The following is a 13,649-nucleotide window of genomic DNA, read 5'->3' on the forward strand; positions in this document are numbered from 1 at the left end:
TTGACTACAGTCAATATGCCTTTGCAAAATGCTTTAACATCTCCTTTCCAAGCTGTAGTAGAGTTCTACAGGTCCCACATTAGCTTCACCAGCCACCTTGGAGCTGGAGTGAAAACAAGTTATCCTCAATCCCAAGAGAATGACTTAAAAATAGAAGGATGTAATCATCACCTTCTCCCTTCACCCTGGTATATAGGTGATATACACTCAGTGGCCACTTTATTAGTTACATCTTCTTGTTATACAAACATCTAATCTGCCGATCATTTAGCAACTCAATGGATAAAAGCAGACATAGTCAAGAGTTTCAATTGTTGTTCAGGCCAAATATCAGAATGGGGAAGAAGTATGATCTAAGTGACTTGAACTGTGGAATGATTGTTGGTGCCAGACAGGATGATTTGAGTATCTCAGGTTTCCTGGGATTTTCATGCACAATGGTTTCTAGAGTTCACAGTGAATGTTGAGTGGCAGTTCTGTGACAAAGATGACCTGTTAATGAGAGAGGTTAGAGGCGACTGGCCAGTCTAGTTCAGGTTGACAGGAAGGTGACAGTAACACAAATAACCATGCATTACAATAGTGATGAGCAGAAAGGCAACTCTGAATGCACAACACATTGAACCTTAAAGTGGATGGGCTACTGCAGCAGAATATAACACCAGGTTCCATTTCTGTACTGAGTAAAATAGCCAATTTGTAGCTCCTAAAGATAACTTAGAACATGCTAAATAGAAAGAGCATTCCATTTGCTAAATATTCAACTGGTATGTTTTGTAAGAACGAAGTGCATCAACAAACCAATTCCAGATATTTAAGAAGTTGTGCAGAAGGATTCTAGCCTACTAAAATCCAAAATCTCCATCTGCATAGGTGCACCACAAGGCTGTGTACTTAGCCCCCTGTTCAACTCACTTTATACTTATGGCAACTCCAATGCCATATCAAAGTTTGCTGCCACCACCACTGTTGTAGGCCACATCAAAGGTGGTGATAAATCAGCATATAGGAGGGAGATTGAAAATATGGCTGAATTTTAGCCAGATTTATAGCAATAACAACATAGTAACAACCTCTTACTGAATGTCAGCCAGACCAAGGAACTGATTAATGACTTTGGGAGGAGATAACCAGAGGTCCATGAGTCAGTTCTGAGTGGAGGATCAGAGGTGGAGACAGTCAGCAACTTTACATTCCTCAGTGTTATTATTTCAGAGGATTTGTCTTAGGCCCAGCATATAAGTGCAATTATGAAGAAAGAACAACAGTGCTTCTACTTCCTTAGGAGTTTGCAAAGATTTGAAAAACTCCTATAGATGTCTAGTGGGGAGTACATTTATTGGCAGCATCACAGCCTGTTATGGAAACACAAATGCTCTTGAAAGGAAAATCCAATGAAAAGTAGTGGATGTGGCCCATTCCATCACAGGTAAAGCTCTTCCCTTCATTGAGCTCATCTACATGAACCAAAGGGAATAACATCATTGGTGCCGTCAATGAAATGTTCCCAGAACCTGTCAACTTACTTTCAAGGACTCTTCATCTCATGTTCTTGATACCTATTGCTTATTTATTTTATTATTATTATTATTTCTTTTATTTTGTATTTGCACAGATTGTTGTCTTTGGCACAGTGGTTGAACCCCCAATTTGGTGCAGTCTTTCTTTGATGCTATTTTGGGTTTAATGAGTATGCCTGCAAGAAGAGGAATCTCAGGGTTGTATATGGTGACATACATATACTTTGATAATAAATTTTAGTTGAAATTTGAATATTGTAACTGTGCCTTATCACAAGGCTCACCTCACATGCTCGCAAGTAAATAGGCTGATGAGATACTAAAACAAATTGCTCTGACTCCTTCGCTGCTTTACAAGGATGCCACAGTGAACATGTAGGCCTGTTGTTACTATGTCATAAATTCCACAATTTATATTGCTCCTCCTTTTAGGAAGTATTCTGGAGAAATAATATGGACAATCAGGGAAAGCGATCATGTGTGACCCACGGAGCAAACGATGTGGCTCATGAGTGTGCAAATCATGGGCAAAGAGAACAAAAGGTACACGAATCAATAGATAATGCAATTATGCTGGGAATCAAAGTAAAGACAATAATTAGTATGATATCAGTCAGGACAACCTAATTCTTCAACATGTCATGAAGCCCCTAGGGGTTCCTTAGTATTGACTCTACAACCCAATTTCAAGTCATTCACATTATTTAAAATGTGGTCAAATTTCTGAATCCAAATCATTTTATGTCAGTGGATTAATAATAGTTCTCATGTTAATCTCTGTAGGACAGCAGTTGCAAGCTTCCTACTTTGTTGTCTGTCTTTTCAGTGAGCCTGTTTCTTCCCGTAGAATTGTCATGGAAGCTCTGACCATCTCCCAAGAGGGCTGATGGGATTTTGTATAATTCTTCATTTTGAACAGAAGTAATAGAATGCTAATGGTATATCTTGTTCTTTCTCAAGTCTACTCTCTAGGTGCATCTGGTTATCTTGGAGTCATAAAGACGGCAAACACTGGACTATGGAACAACAGTTGAAATGTTGAAGGAACTCACTGGCTCAAGCAGTATCTGTGCAGTGAAATGGTCAGTCAAGGTCTCAGGCTGTGACCGTTCTCTGATCTAAACGACAATTATCTATTTTCTTTCCATTTTAAAGGTCCATTGCCATCACTGATCTCCTTTACTTTCATATGTATTTTATTAGTGTCCTTGGAAAGCACTAAATAAAATAGTATTTGCTCCTATTGTTTTTTCTCTGTGAGTTGTGGAAATGTTTTTATTAGATATGCTCCTAGGTTTATATATTCATCTTGATGAAACCACTTCCTTCCCAATTGATTATTTGATACCTTATCTAACTTTTATATTCTTTTTCATCACTCTTCTTCTTCTCCACCATCATTCAAATCGGAGTGCTTGAACATGTTCAGGAACATCCAACTATGCACATAGAAAGTTAGGAACCACAGTATTAAGAAATATGCTTGTGTGATAGGTTTGAGACACTTCCAGCCTTACGCAGTTTGGTATCCCTCATGGTAGGTACTTAGCCCTTTCTGTGGATCTCCCTAGGATCCTCTCTCATTGCAAAATTCTGTTCCATTGCAATATAGTTTTGATCCAGTTGTGACCTTAATATGTAAGCAATATCTGAGTATGAGTAATCGTGTGTGTGTGTGTGTGTGTGTGTGTGTGCGTTGATTAAGCAGCAGCCTTGTTCATTTAAACAATTAATTATGGGTTGTATGTAAAAGTATGTTAATTGTATACGTCATCACACTATCACGTGATATATGCGCATCTTGCTTGAAGTAAACTCAAAGTCACACCTGCATTTTGGACCCCCATCTCTTCCCTTGAATTAGTTTTAAATTTTGAAGTTACAGAACGTAACATTGGCAACGGGATATTTTTTAAATGAACCCAAGACGGCTACTGACCCGTTCAAACATAGCAAGATGTTCAGGTTTTTAAAGCAGCACATGAGGAATGGTGAATGAGAGCAGCATATGCAGACTGTGCAGTTTAAAAAGCGTCAGAAAATGGAAGAATTTACAGGTTCATAAAGAGTGAGTACCGGGTGATAATAATCATTGAAAAAAAATCAGAAGTAGCTGGCTACCTCGGAAAGATTAACGAGTTTGTGTGCACAGCAGGTAATTGGCTCATGTATATTGAACTATTAGAACAGTACTTTGAAGCAAATGAAATGACCAATGAGTACCAAGTGCCAATTTTGACAAGTGCATTAGGTTTAAAGGCATACAGTTTGCTTCGAATTTTGACAGTTACAGCCAAACCACCTGATGTGAGCTTTGTTGCTATTGTCAAAGTGATGCAGAAACATTTAGAACCAAAGTTATTGTTGATTGTAGAATGCTTTAGGTTTTATAAGAAGAATCAATAAAAAGGGGAGTCCATTTCAGCGTATGTGAGTGAACTGAAGAGATTGTCAGTTCAGTAATGGGCTTACTGATGCACTGAGAGGTTGATTAGTTTGTGGAATTTTAAAAGAAAGCACTCAAAAATGGCCCCAAACTGAAAAACAACTTACATTTAAAAGAGCAGTCAAAATCGCTATTTCAATGGAAACCACCTACAGAGACACAATTGAGTTGCAGTTAGGAATGAAGGTGAGAGTGAACAAAATTGCATTGTTTAAGCAGGAACTGGCCTGGCCAAACAAATTGAGTTACTGTTGTGGCAGGAGCTCACCCAGACCAAGTAAATGTCAAAACTTGCAGAAAATGAAACAAAGTTGGACACATACTTTGTGTCAAGAGGGGAAAGCAGTGGATGTTGCCTATATGGACTTCAGTAAGGCCTTTGACAAGGTTCCACACAGAAGGTTAGTTAGGAAGGTTAAGTCATTAGGTATTAATAATGAAGTAGTAAAATGGATTCAACAGTGGCTGGATGGAAGATGCCAGAGAGTAGTGGTGGATAACTGTTTGTCAGGTTGGAGGCCGGTGACTAGTGGTATGCCTCAGAGATCTGTACTGGGTCCAATGTTGTTTGTCATATACATTAATGATCTGGATGATGGGGTGGTAAATTGGATTAGTAAGTGTGCAGATGATACTAAGATAAGTGGCATTGTGGATAATGAAGTAGGTTTTCAAAGCTTGCAGAGAGATTTAGGCCAGTTAGAAGAGTGGGCTGAAAGATGGCAGATGGAGTTTAATGCTGATAAGTGTGAGGTGCTACATTTTGGTAGGACTAATCAAAATAGGACAAACATAGTAAATGGTAGGGCATTGAGGAATGCAATAGAACAGAGTGATCTAGGAATAATGGTGCATAATTCCCTGAAGATGGAATCTCATCTGGATAGGGTGGTGAAGAAAGCTTTTGGTATGCTGGCCTTTATAAGTCAGAACATTGAGTATAGGAGTTGGGATGTAATGTTAAAATCGTACAAGGCATTGATGAGGCCAAATTTGGAGTATTGTGTACAGTTCTGGCAACTGAATTATAGGAAAGATGTCAACAAAATAGAGAGAGTACAGAGGAGATTTACTAGAATGTGTTACGCCTGTGCCCCAACTCGAAGGGTACAAAGTAGCCCCCTCCTTTTTGAGAATCGCAAGATCGCTATTAATTCAGGTCAGGAGACCCAGGAAATGAGAGAAAGACATGCAGAATCCACAAAGGGGTTTGGAATGTCCTGGCCCCTCAGCGATACCAAGCCACGGGAAACGGCCATTGTCTCTTGGAGACGGAATTGTGCATTGAGTACTTTACTTCATGGAAGCCCTCAGGGAATGATCAGAGGGGGTTGGTGGAGGGATTGCATCATCCCACCCTGATTGACATCTGAGACCCTGTGAGTCAGGATAAAAGAGGGTCTGGGGAACAGCCCTTTTAGACTCTCCAGAAGAAACGCTAGAAATCCTGTAACTGTGTAATAGCGACAGCCGGTGGAAAGTCCACGTGCGTCCTTTTCCATTTGCATCGGAATTGGTGGGCCTTATCACGGAAGAATGGCTTTAGCTAAAACAAAGGAGAAACCAGCCTCAACGACTCTCGAAGGATTGACATCATAAAAGGAATGGGCAAGTTTTAAACTCTCTCTCTTGACTCCAAACAAAGACTGCAGCCTGCATGAACTTGAGTGACTTTTATATTTCCATTGGACAATACATTAACCCCTAGACAACGATAGAGCTATTTCTTAGTGATTATTATTATACCCGCGCTTTCCGATTTAGTATTGATGACGTATATTATCTGTATATTTGCATTGATATTATTTTGTGTATTTTTATCAATAAATACTGTTAAAAATAGTACCATCAGACTTCAACGGACCTCTCTATCTTTGCTGGTAAGTGACCCAGTTACGGGATACGTATCAAATGTTACCTGGGTTTCAGCACCTAAGTTACAGAGAAAGGTTGAAGAAGTTAGGTCTCTATTCTTTGGAGCATAGAAGGTTGGGGGGGGGGGGGGCTTGATAGAGGTATTTAAAATTATGAGCGGGATAAATAGAGTTGACGTGGATAGACTTTTCCATTAAGAGTAGGGGAAATTCAAATGAGTTAAGGGGCAAAAGTTTAGGGGTAACACGAGGGGGAACTTCTTTACTCAAAGAGTGGTAGCTGTGTGGAATGAGCTTCCAGTAGAAATGTTAGAGACAGGTTCGATATTGTCATTTAAAGCAAAATTGGATAGGTATACGGATAGGAAAGGAATGGAAGATTGTGGGCTAAGTGCAGGTAGGTGGGACTAAGTGAGAGTAAGTGTTCGGCATGGACTAGAAGGGCTGAAATGGCCTGTTTCCATGCTGTAATTGTTATATGGTTATATGGTTCCATTCATAAAGCACATCGAGCAGACAAAAATAAATAGACTGCACAGGGAAGAGAAAAAGATAAAATTTCAAGTTGCAGTTTCAAAAGAGCCCTAATCTACATGCTGTTGATAAAAAATCTGATAATGATGAGAGTGACATAGGATTGTATAGCCTTGGGATTTACAGTGTGAAAATTACTAATAAACAAGCAAAATGGTTTGCACCAGAAGTGAGCAACAAATTAATTAACATGGAATTGGACACTGGATCAGCTGTTTCAGTCATTCCACTAAAAGAGTTTGAACGGCATTTCAAAGATAGTAAACTGAAGCCTGCAGAAATCCAACCAAGAACCTTTACTGGAGAAAAGATAACTCTTGTGGTAATGACATTCGTAACTATGAAATGCAACCATCAAGTCACATTGAGCTTGTAAGGTAAAAACAGGAAGACCAGAATTGTGGGGCTGTGGTTAGTTGAGGCAACTACAAGTTTACAGGAGATCCATCCATTATTTGCAGGCCGCATCCCCTGCAATGAAGCCACTTGAAAGTGAATTAAGAAAGGTACTAAATGATACCCCAGCTGTCTCCATGCTGAACACTGTGAACTGCTGCCCAACAGAGGACAAACGGGTGTTAGTGTCAGCCTCTGTGCCTCCAGTTGGACAATATATTGGATCAAGGAAGGAGCATGCTGCTAGGAAGAAACATGAATGTGATGAAAGCATTTGTCTGACTACAACAGTTTTTGTAGGCAACATATCTGAGAAAACTTCCGATATGTTAGTCAGGCACTTACTTGCGAAATGTGGTTTGGCCTTATGCTGGAAGAGAGTTTAAGGGACATCAGGAAGGTTGTGAGCATTCAGCTTTTGTGAGCAAAAAGACCCAGAATCTATTCTGTGTGCATTAAGGTTATTGTGTGTACTTCAAGTGGGAGACAAAAAGCTGCTTTGGTAAAAGTAGATGCAAAGACCAAAGCCCAGCTGGATGAATGGTTGGCCAAAAAGAAAGGAGTCAATGGAGATACAAACACAGAGGATTCATCAGATGATGTTGTCGACAAGGAAACCAATAAGACAGATGAGATTGTAATGGGTGCAATAGAAGGATTAATAAGAGAATACTGCAGTGAACTAAGTCCATTTTCCCAAGATTAAGATGCACAAAGTAGAAGAAAAGGGAAGAAGAAGAAGAAAGGTATCCAGAGCTGTCAGAGGCATTTCCTGCAGTCTCAGAGTCAACATCACAAAAGAGACCCCAGAACCTGAGATTATTTTTACAACCACGTGTTATCCCCCTTGTCAGGAAAGACGTTATTCCACAAGAATAAGAAATCACTCTCCAGTGATTAAATATTGCCAGCTGAACTTTAAGACTAGTGGAAATTAAATAGATTTTACCTTGTTTATTTTTAGATTACCTAGATAATCAAAAGCATGAATTTCCAAATATGTGTCTCCCAAAGATACTGCACTTCAAATAAGGTCCACCTCAGGACAACCCCAGTTCTGTAAATAGACCTTATCTGGCAGTTTTGGAATGTTGTAATTTCAGAGGTGAACAACTTCACCTAAGGCTACAAATGTAACCTGAACTGCCCCAGGTTGGTATAAGGTTTGAGGAAGTTCCTTTGGCAGTGCAGACTGGCACAAAAATCTTATGAGGTCTGTCATTACCAGCTAGGCTGAAACTTTGTAATTCACTGCTGAAGGAGTGAAATGATACTGAAAAACACTCTCATTTTGAGTTTTATGGTTACAATAGAGAAGCAGAATGAAAACTATTCCTCGGAAATCTCATGATACTTCAGTAGTTATTTTAAAGCTGTACATATGCAGAAATCCAGGTTAGATGAAGAAAGACCCTAGGATTGTCATCACAATAAAGAGCGATAATTACTGTTCAGAGTGCACTTCACAACAGGAGTAATGATACTGACAGGCAACTACATTGTAGTAGGACTATTGTAGTAGGATGGATCTAGGCATTAAGTGCATTTTAATGCAGATAGCATTCACACTAGTTGTTGATTGCTACTCTTTCTGTTGCCTTAAATGCTCTTGGGTATGAAGTAAGACCCTTTGCACTTCACTTGAATGAGAAACAAGGAAATACTGAACTGCTTTGCAGAAGTGTCCATGTGCATGCTACTAATGATCTTGCAATCATTATTAAATAATAAAAAAGTATGGCATCCCACCCAGTAGTTAAATACATCCTTGATAAGCATCTTAGGACAAAGGTTTTATCTGCTTCAGCAGTTGGTATTACCCGATTGTAAAATATACCGGTATTAGAATACTCAGTCTCTGAATGGAAATGAAAGGACAAAAGATGGGCTATGAATCACCTGGGTGGAATGCAATAGACTGCATTATGTATGAAACCTCATGCCCAATTATGTTCTGAATACAATGGCCAAGGAGTCCTACACGCCCGAGTGCAGTAATAAGAACAAAAATGTCCTGTGTTTCATTTGATAATTTTACATTGTGAATATTACAACTTTTTAGGGATAAAACTGTAGTCACGGATAAAAATATTATCATCACTATGGTTTTTATTACTATCTTTTCATCAGCCTGAATATAAAACTGTTCATTGTTGATATTTATGCCTTTGTTTTCTATTTTAATTAATGCAAGGATTGACCTATTTAAAATGAATGGGTCAATATTTCTAATAGAATAGCATACATCAGAACTCCAACAAGTGTGTGAAACACCAGTCTGATTCCCGTGCTATAGCATTTAAATAGATGGGGAAAAGGGGGGAAAGTCTGATCTAGCCTGATAATTACTCACCCATATTTGCCAACTGCTGTGGAGCTGAGGTCAAGATATTGCAACTTGTGGCAGCTCATTGCTAATGCCTGGACTCCAGTATCTGTCACTTTCTTACAGCCACAGATATCAAGGTACCTGGAGAGAGGAACCAAATGAGCATGTCAGGGAGATGAAGTAGGATATACAAAGTACAAGAATGCAATTTGCTACCTGAAGTCTGTCACCTTGTTAAAACATAAAACATAACTGGCTTAATGCAACACAAGTATTTTGTTTAGTGGTCAGGAAAGAGGCTTCACAGCTCACAAATCAGTTCTCTTCTTCACCGGCACAGCTGAGGAACTGTGATACCAATTATTCTCACTATCTATTGGGCAGCATTATTATTGCTCAGGTGTGACAAGACTTTACAAATATAAACTAGCAAAATGTAAGAATGTCATATCTCAGATCTACAAAAGTATTAAGGTGATTTTGGAGTTAGCATTGTGTTAAATTGCCTAGAGCAAATCCTTTCCCTAACTGAATTGGGTTCCACTTGCAGCAAAAGATTTTCCACATGACAGTGGAGTGATTTAGGTCTCTTGTACCTATCTAAAGATGAAGAAATTTTTTTGTTAACAATATGAGGCTGCATAACTACATTCTTACAAATTTTTGGAAACACAAGAGACTGCAGATGCTGGAATCAGGAACAACACAAGAAGTACTGGAGGAGCTCAGCAGGTAAGGCAGGATGTACAGAAGGAAATGGACAAGATCCTTCATCTGGACTCCGTCTCAAGACAAGCTGTTGACGACCTATCTCCCTCCACAGATGCTGCCTCACCTACTGTGTATATCTCATACTTTTTGTGTTGTGCTGCCAAATTCTTCACATTTTCTTCGGAGACCACATAAATTCAGGATTTAGCTGTAATTTTGTGAGGTACCATTTGAACGTTTACGCTTCATGTATGCCCTTTTGGTGTGCATGAAGAGCATGGTAAAATTCTTGTTGGGTTTAAGTGACATCCTAGATTATCAAACAGATTTTCAGTCATCCAGGCAGACTAGCTCCTCTGCTATTAAGCAGATTCTCAGGTGGTTAGGAAGAAGCTGACAGTTAGTTTTTTTAAAAACAGATTTTCCCACTCCCTAGCAACAAATAGGGCAGATCTTCTGCTAGCCTGACACTGCTGACTGTGAAACTCTTAGGCCATGCTGTTTCTCTTGGCATTGTCATCCATTGGCAGCCTGCGTCCCAGGCCACAGGTGTGATAAATGCAGCACAGAAATTGCCTCCATCGATGGACTAAGCAGAATAACAGCATTTATAATATGGCTTTGTCTGCCAAGAAGGACCTGCCCCAGGCTCACCCGTTGACACAGGTGTCAATATTATTGAATGTTTTTCACAAAACATTCAAACTCTCTTAGTAAAATAACATGATTGTGAAAATATACCATTTAAAAAATGAAACATAAACAAAAATTATCTTCAAAACTGTTAAAAGATTCACATTAATTTTAAGAACCAAAAAACAAATTTCTACTTTACTTTCTCACAGCATCCAGTTTCTCCCATTTGCTTCAATTGGGTATTGGCCTTTGAGCCAACCTTAACCTGACACCTGCTTAGCAGGAAGATTTGTCAGTTAGAAACTTGGGAAAACTGCAGGGGCTAAAGCTTCCACATGAGACACTGTTAGGACAGCACCTGTATGATGTCCCGTGACCAGGCTTAAGATTGCATTTCATCTTCTTCTTGCGAATGTTCCAGTTAACATCCAATCTGCCAGTAGATCAGGTTGAAATTTGATAGAACCTGTGCCCAATATTATCTAAGAAACTGCCTAGACCCAAAACACTTTTTAATACCTTCAAAGTAAAACTTTTCTTCATAGAATCTACTTCGAAAGAAAATACATCTACCCAGGAATGTACATACTTCAATAATAAATTGCCCTTTATTGATAAAAGTGTTCCAAAATACCTTGCAACTACATATTTAAACACCCGATGATGCTCGAATTCTAGGGAGTTTTTAGGACTAATGACTAAAACATCGGTCGAAGAGGAACACTTAATTGATCAACTCAGCTGAGACATGCCTGTAAACCGACTGGCAGGTTTAATGGGGAATTTTAAAGTTAGGGCCTTGCAGCTAATGTTCACTCTACCCAGGGTGGAGAAAGCACATTCGATGAGGATGGAGGGGAGGCAATGAAAATAAAAGGACACCTAACAATATTGTTTTAACCTAAAAACCTGATCTAATGTCCCTGAAGCACATGACCGATTCATTATTACAGAAAGGATAATCCATAATATCCATCCAGGTATAATATTACAGGAAAAACAAGAAAGAACAAACCTACTTAATAGATATAAAGACATAACATACAGAAATGAATAAGTGAAAAGCACCAGAAATATGCTGAATTAAAACAGAAAATTGAAAGGCTATAGTGTATATGTTGCCCTGATAGCAATATCTACAGCTGACATCATCCCAAAGTCACTACACAATAGCATTAAATATTTATGTAAATCTCCAGAAAGCCACAACACTGAACCCCAACAGAATAATCCAAAAGTTCCTAGCAATTGAGAAATGAGTGTGCTGGCCTGTGCCTGCACCTCAGGTTTTACTAGCTTGAACAGAGAAAAATAAACAAATAAATAACCTCTTCATGGAAATGATGTAATCATAATTTCAAACAAACAATATTATTGCAATCACTTTGCAGTCTTCAAAGATTTTGAAAATGTCCTCTACAGAAAGATGAACAGCAGTTCTTGGTGACTATAAAACAATTGGAATCTAAGAGATGCTTGTGAATTTCCTTTCAATACCCTGATGTGTTTTTCTGTTTACCATTCAGACTACTGTTTCTTTGATGCCTGTGCTGCTCATGTATTATTGTATAGCCTTCTTAGGATTGTTGAGGTGTATATTCTGTAGTCATTCTAATATACTATTTTAATTTATTTTGAGCTTTAAAGCAATGATTCTATATACATGATATTGTCCAAGATGCTTCCACTCTATCACTAGACCTCATAAATAGTAGTAGAGTGGAAGATCTCAGAGAATTACTGGCTTCTGATTCTATTTTAATAATATTATCCATTTTTATGATGTCAGTTTGTAGACTCAGCCATCTCTATCATGGACACATCCTACTATCAAGGGTCAGAGCATCAGGAAGGTGGCATCCATCACAGAGGACTCTCACCACCTGGGCCATGACTCTTCTCATTACTAGCATTGAAGACCCACACTCAATAACTTATGAACACCTTCTTCCTCTTCAAAATTTTGAACAGTCTATGAACTCATAAATACTATCTCATTAGTCCTTATTTTTGCATTATTTAATTATTTTGTCATTTATAGTATTTTTTTAAATGTTTTTGCACTGTAACACAGCTGCAAAGCAACAAATTTCACATGAGGTAATTCAGTAATAATAAACCTGATTCTGTCTTGGGGTGGGGGGGGTAAAATTATCAATTGCACTTAGGTACTTGGCATAGGTTGAAACAAAGTGGAAAAATATAAAAAAATCCAGTTCCTCTCATAGAAGAGTTGAAGTTACAAACATTACTATTGTTGACATCCTCTTGTATATTTTGTGAAACACCTCTTTGTCCGTTCTTTGAGCAACCTGTTTACTTTGAAAGCATTTAATGCAAGGACAAACAGATTTTGATTATTATAAATCATATCTTTGCCACAATTATGAATGTTTTAACTTGATTGGACATTTGTAGGTAGAGTGGATTCTGGTTAATTGAGCCATCCATTAATCCGGGCAGACATTTATCTGAGACAATTCTTAAAGACTAAAAACTAATCAAGAAAATAATTGGGATTCCCTTTGTTAATTTTGGAACTTCATTCAGGAAGAAACTCCAAATAAACAGAAATTCTATTCCAAACACTGCTGTGGGAGGCATCTACTAGAATGACAGCAGAAAAGAATCAACCTTGTGTTTAAAGCTTCTCCGAAGAAATGCAACATGTCAACTGAATAATCCAATCACCCACCACTTGTACCATTTGAGAAAGAATCTGCAGTTCCCAAATTAACCTCATTAGCCATTTCAGCCTCGTGAAGTTGGATGAGTAGTTAAACATTCTGAATCTAGAAGGACAGCCTAAGTGCAGCTGATAGAGGAAATGTTTTTGTGAGAGTTTTCACATCTCAAATCTTTTCTGCAACACTTGATGCTCTGTACCGCATGTCAACAGAGCCTGTACATACTATCACGTTGGGCTGGTTTAGCATATATATTTCAGGCTGCTGAGACTTGTTTCCATCTGGAGCATATGTTGTGTACCATTTATTTTATACCAATGGAAACACAGAAATCTATCATACAGTTAATTTACACAATCCCTTCTTCCATCTTCCAACTCATAGCATGCACCTTTCCCAATAAAGAAAACAGAAAAATGTATGGACCCAGAAGTTCTCTGCCCCTGGGTTTGAAGTGCTTATCCAAATGCCATTGAGGCATGGTTTTCGTTCTCAAGCCTCATGTTGCATGGTTAA

The 13,649-nt window shown here is 38.5% G+C and overlaps 1 protein-coding gene and 1 long non-coding RNA gene across 6 annotated transcripts in view; one reads left to right on the forward strand and one right to left on the reverse strand.

The window, feature by feature from the left end:
- Positions 1-2,908, forward strand: part of LOC132394083 (uncharacterized) — a 28,897-nt gene extending 25,989 nt beyond the window's left edge. The window contains exons 2-3 of the long non-coding RNA XR_009512169.1: positions 1,953-2,063; positions 2,481-2,908. This is a non-coding gene — a long non-coding RNA (uncharacterized LOC132394083). The remainder of the gene's footprint in view (positions 1-1,952; positions 2,064-2,480) is intronic.
- LOC132394079 (uncharacterized) overlaps positions 1-13,649 on the reverse strand; it is a 103,519-nt gene that overhangs the window by 14,204 nt on the left and 75,666 nt on the right. For 4 of the 5 annotated variants that reach the window (XM_059969789.1, XM_059969786.1, XM_059969787.1 and 1 more), the window contains one exon: positions 9,124-9,240. In XM_059969789.1, the coding sequence (XP_059825772.1) occupies positions 9,124-9,240 (117 nt within the window). Of the gene's footprint in view, positions 1-116; positions 493-4,073; positions 4,116-9,123; positions 9,241-13,649 lie in introns of those variants that run through there. The other variant, XM_059969790.1, reaches the window with a different exon arrangement.

Source organism: Hypanus sabinus, chromosome 5, assembly GCF_030144855.1.
Source record: "Hypanus sabinus isolate sHypSab1 chromosome 5, sHypSab1.hap1, whole genome shotgun sequence".
NCBI classification, from domain to species: Eukaryota; Metazoa; Chordata; class Chondrichthyes; order Myliobatiformes; family Dasyatidae; genus Hypanus; species Hypanus sabinus.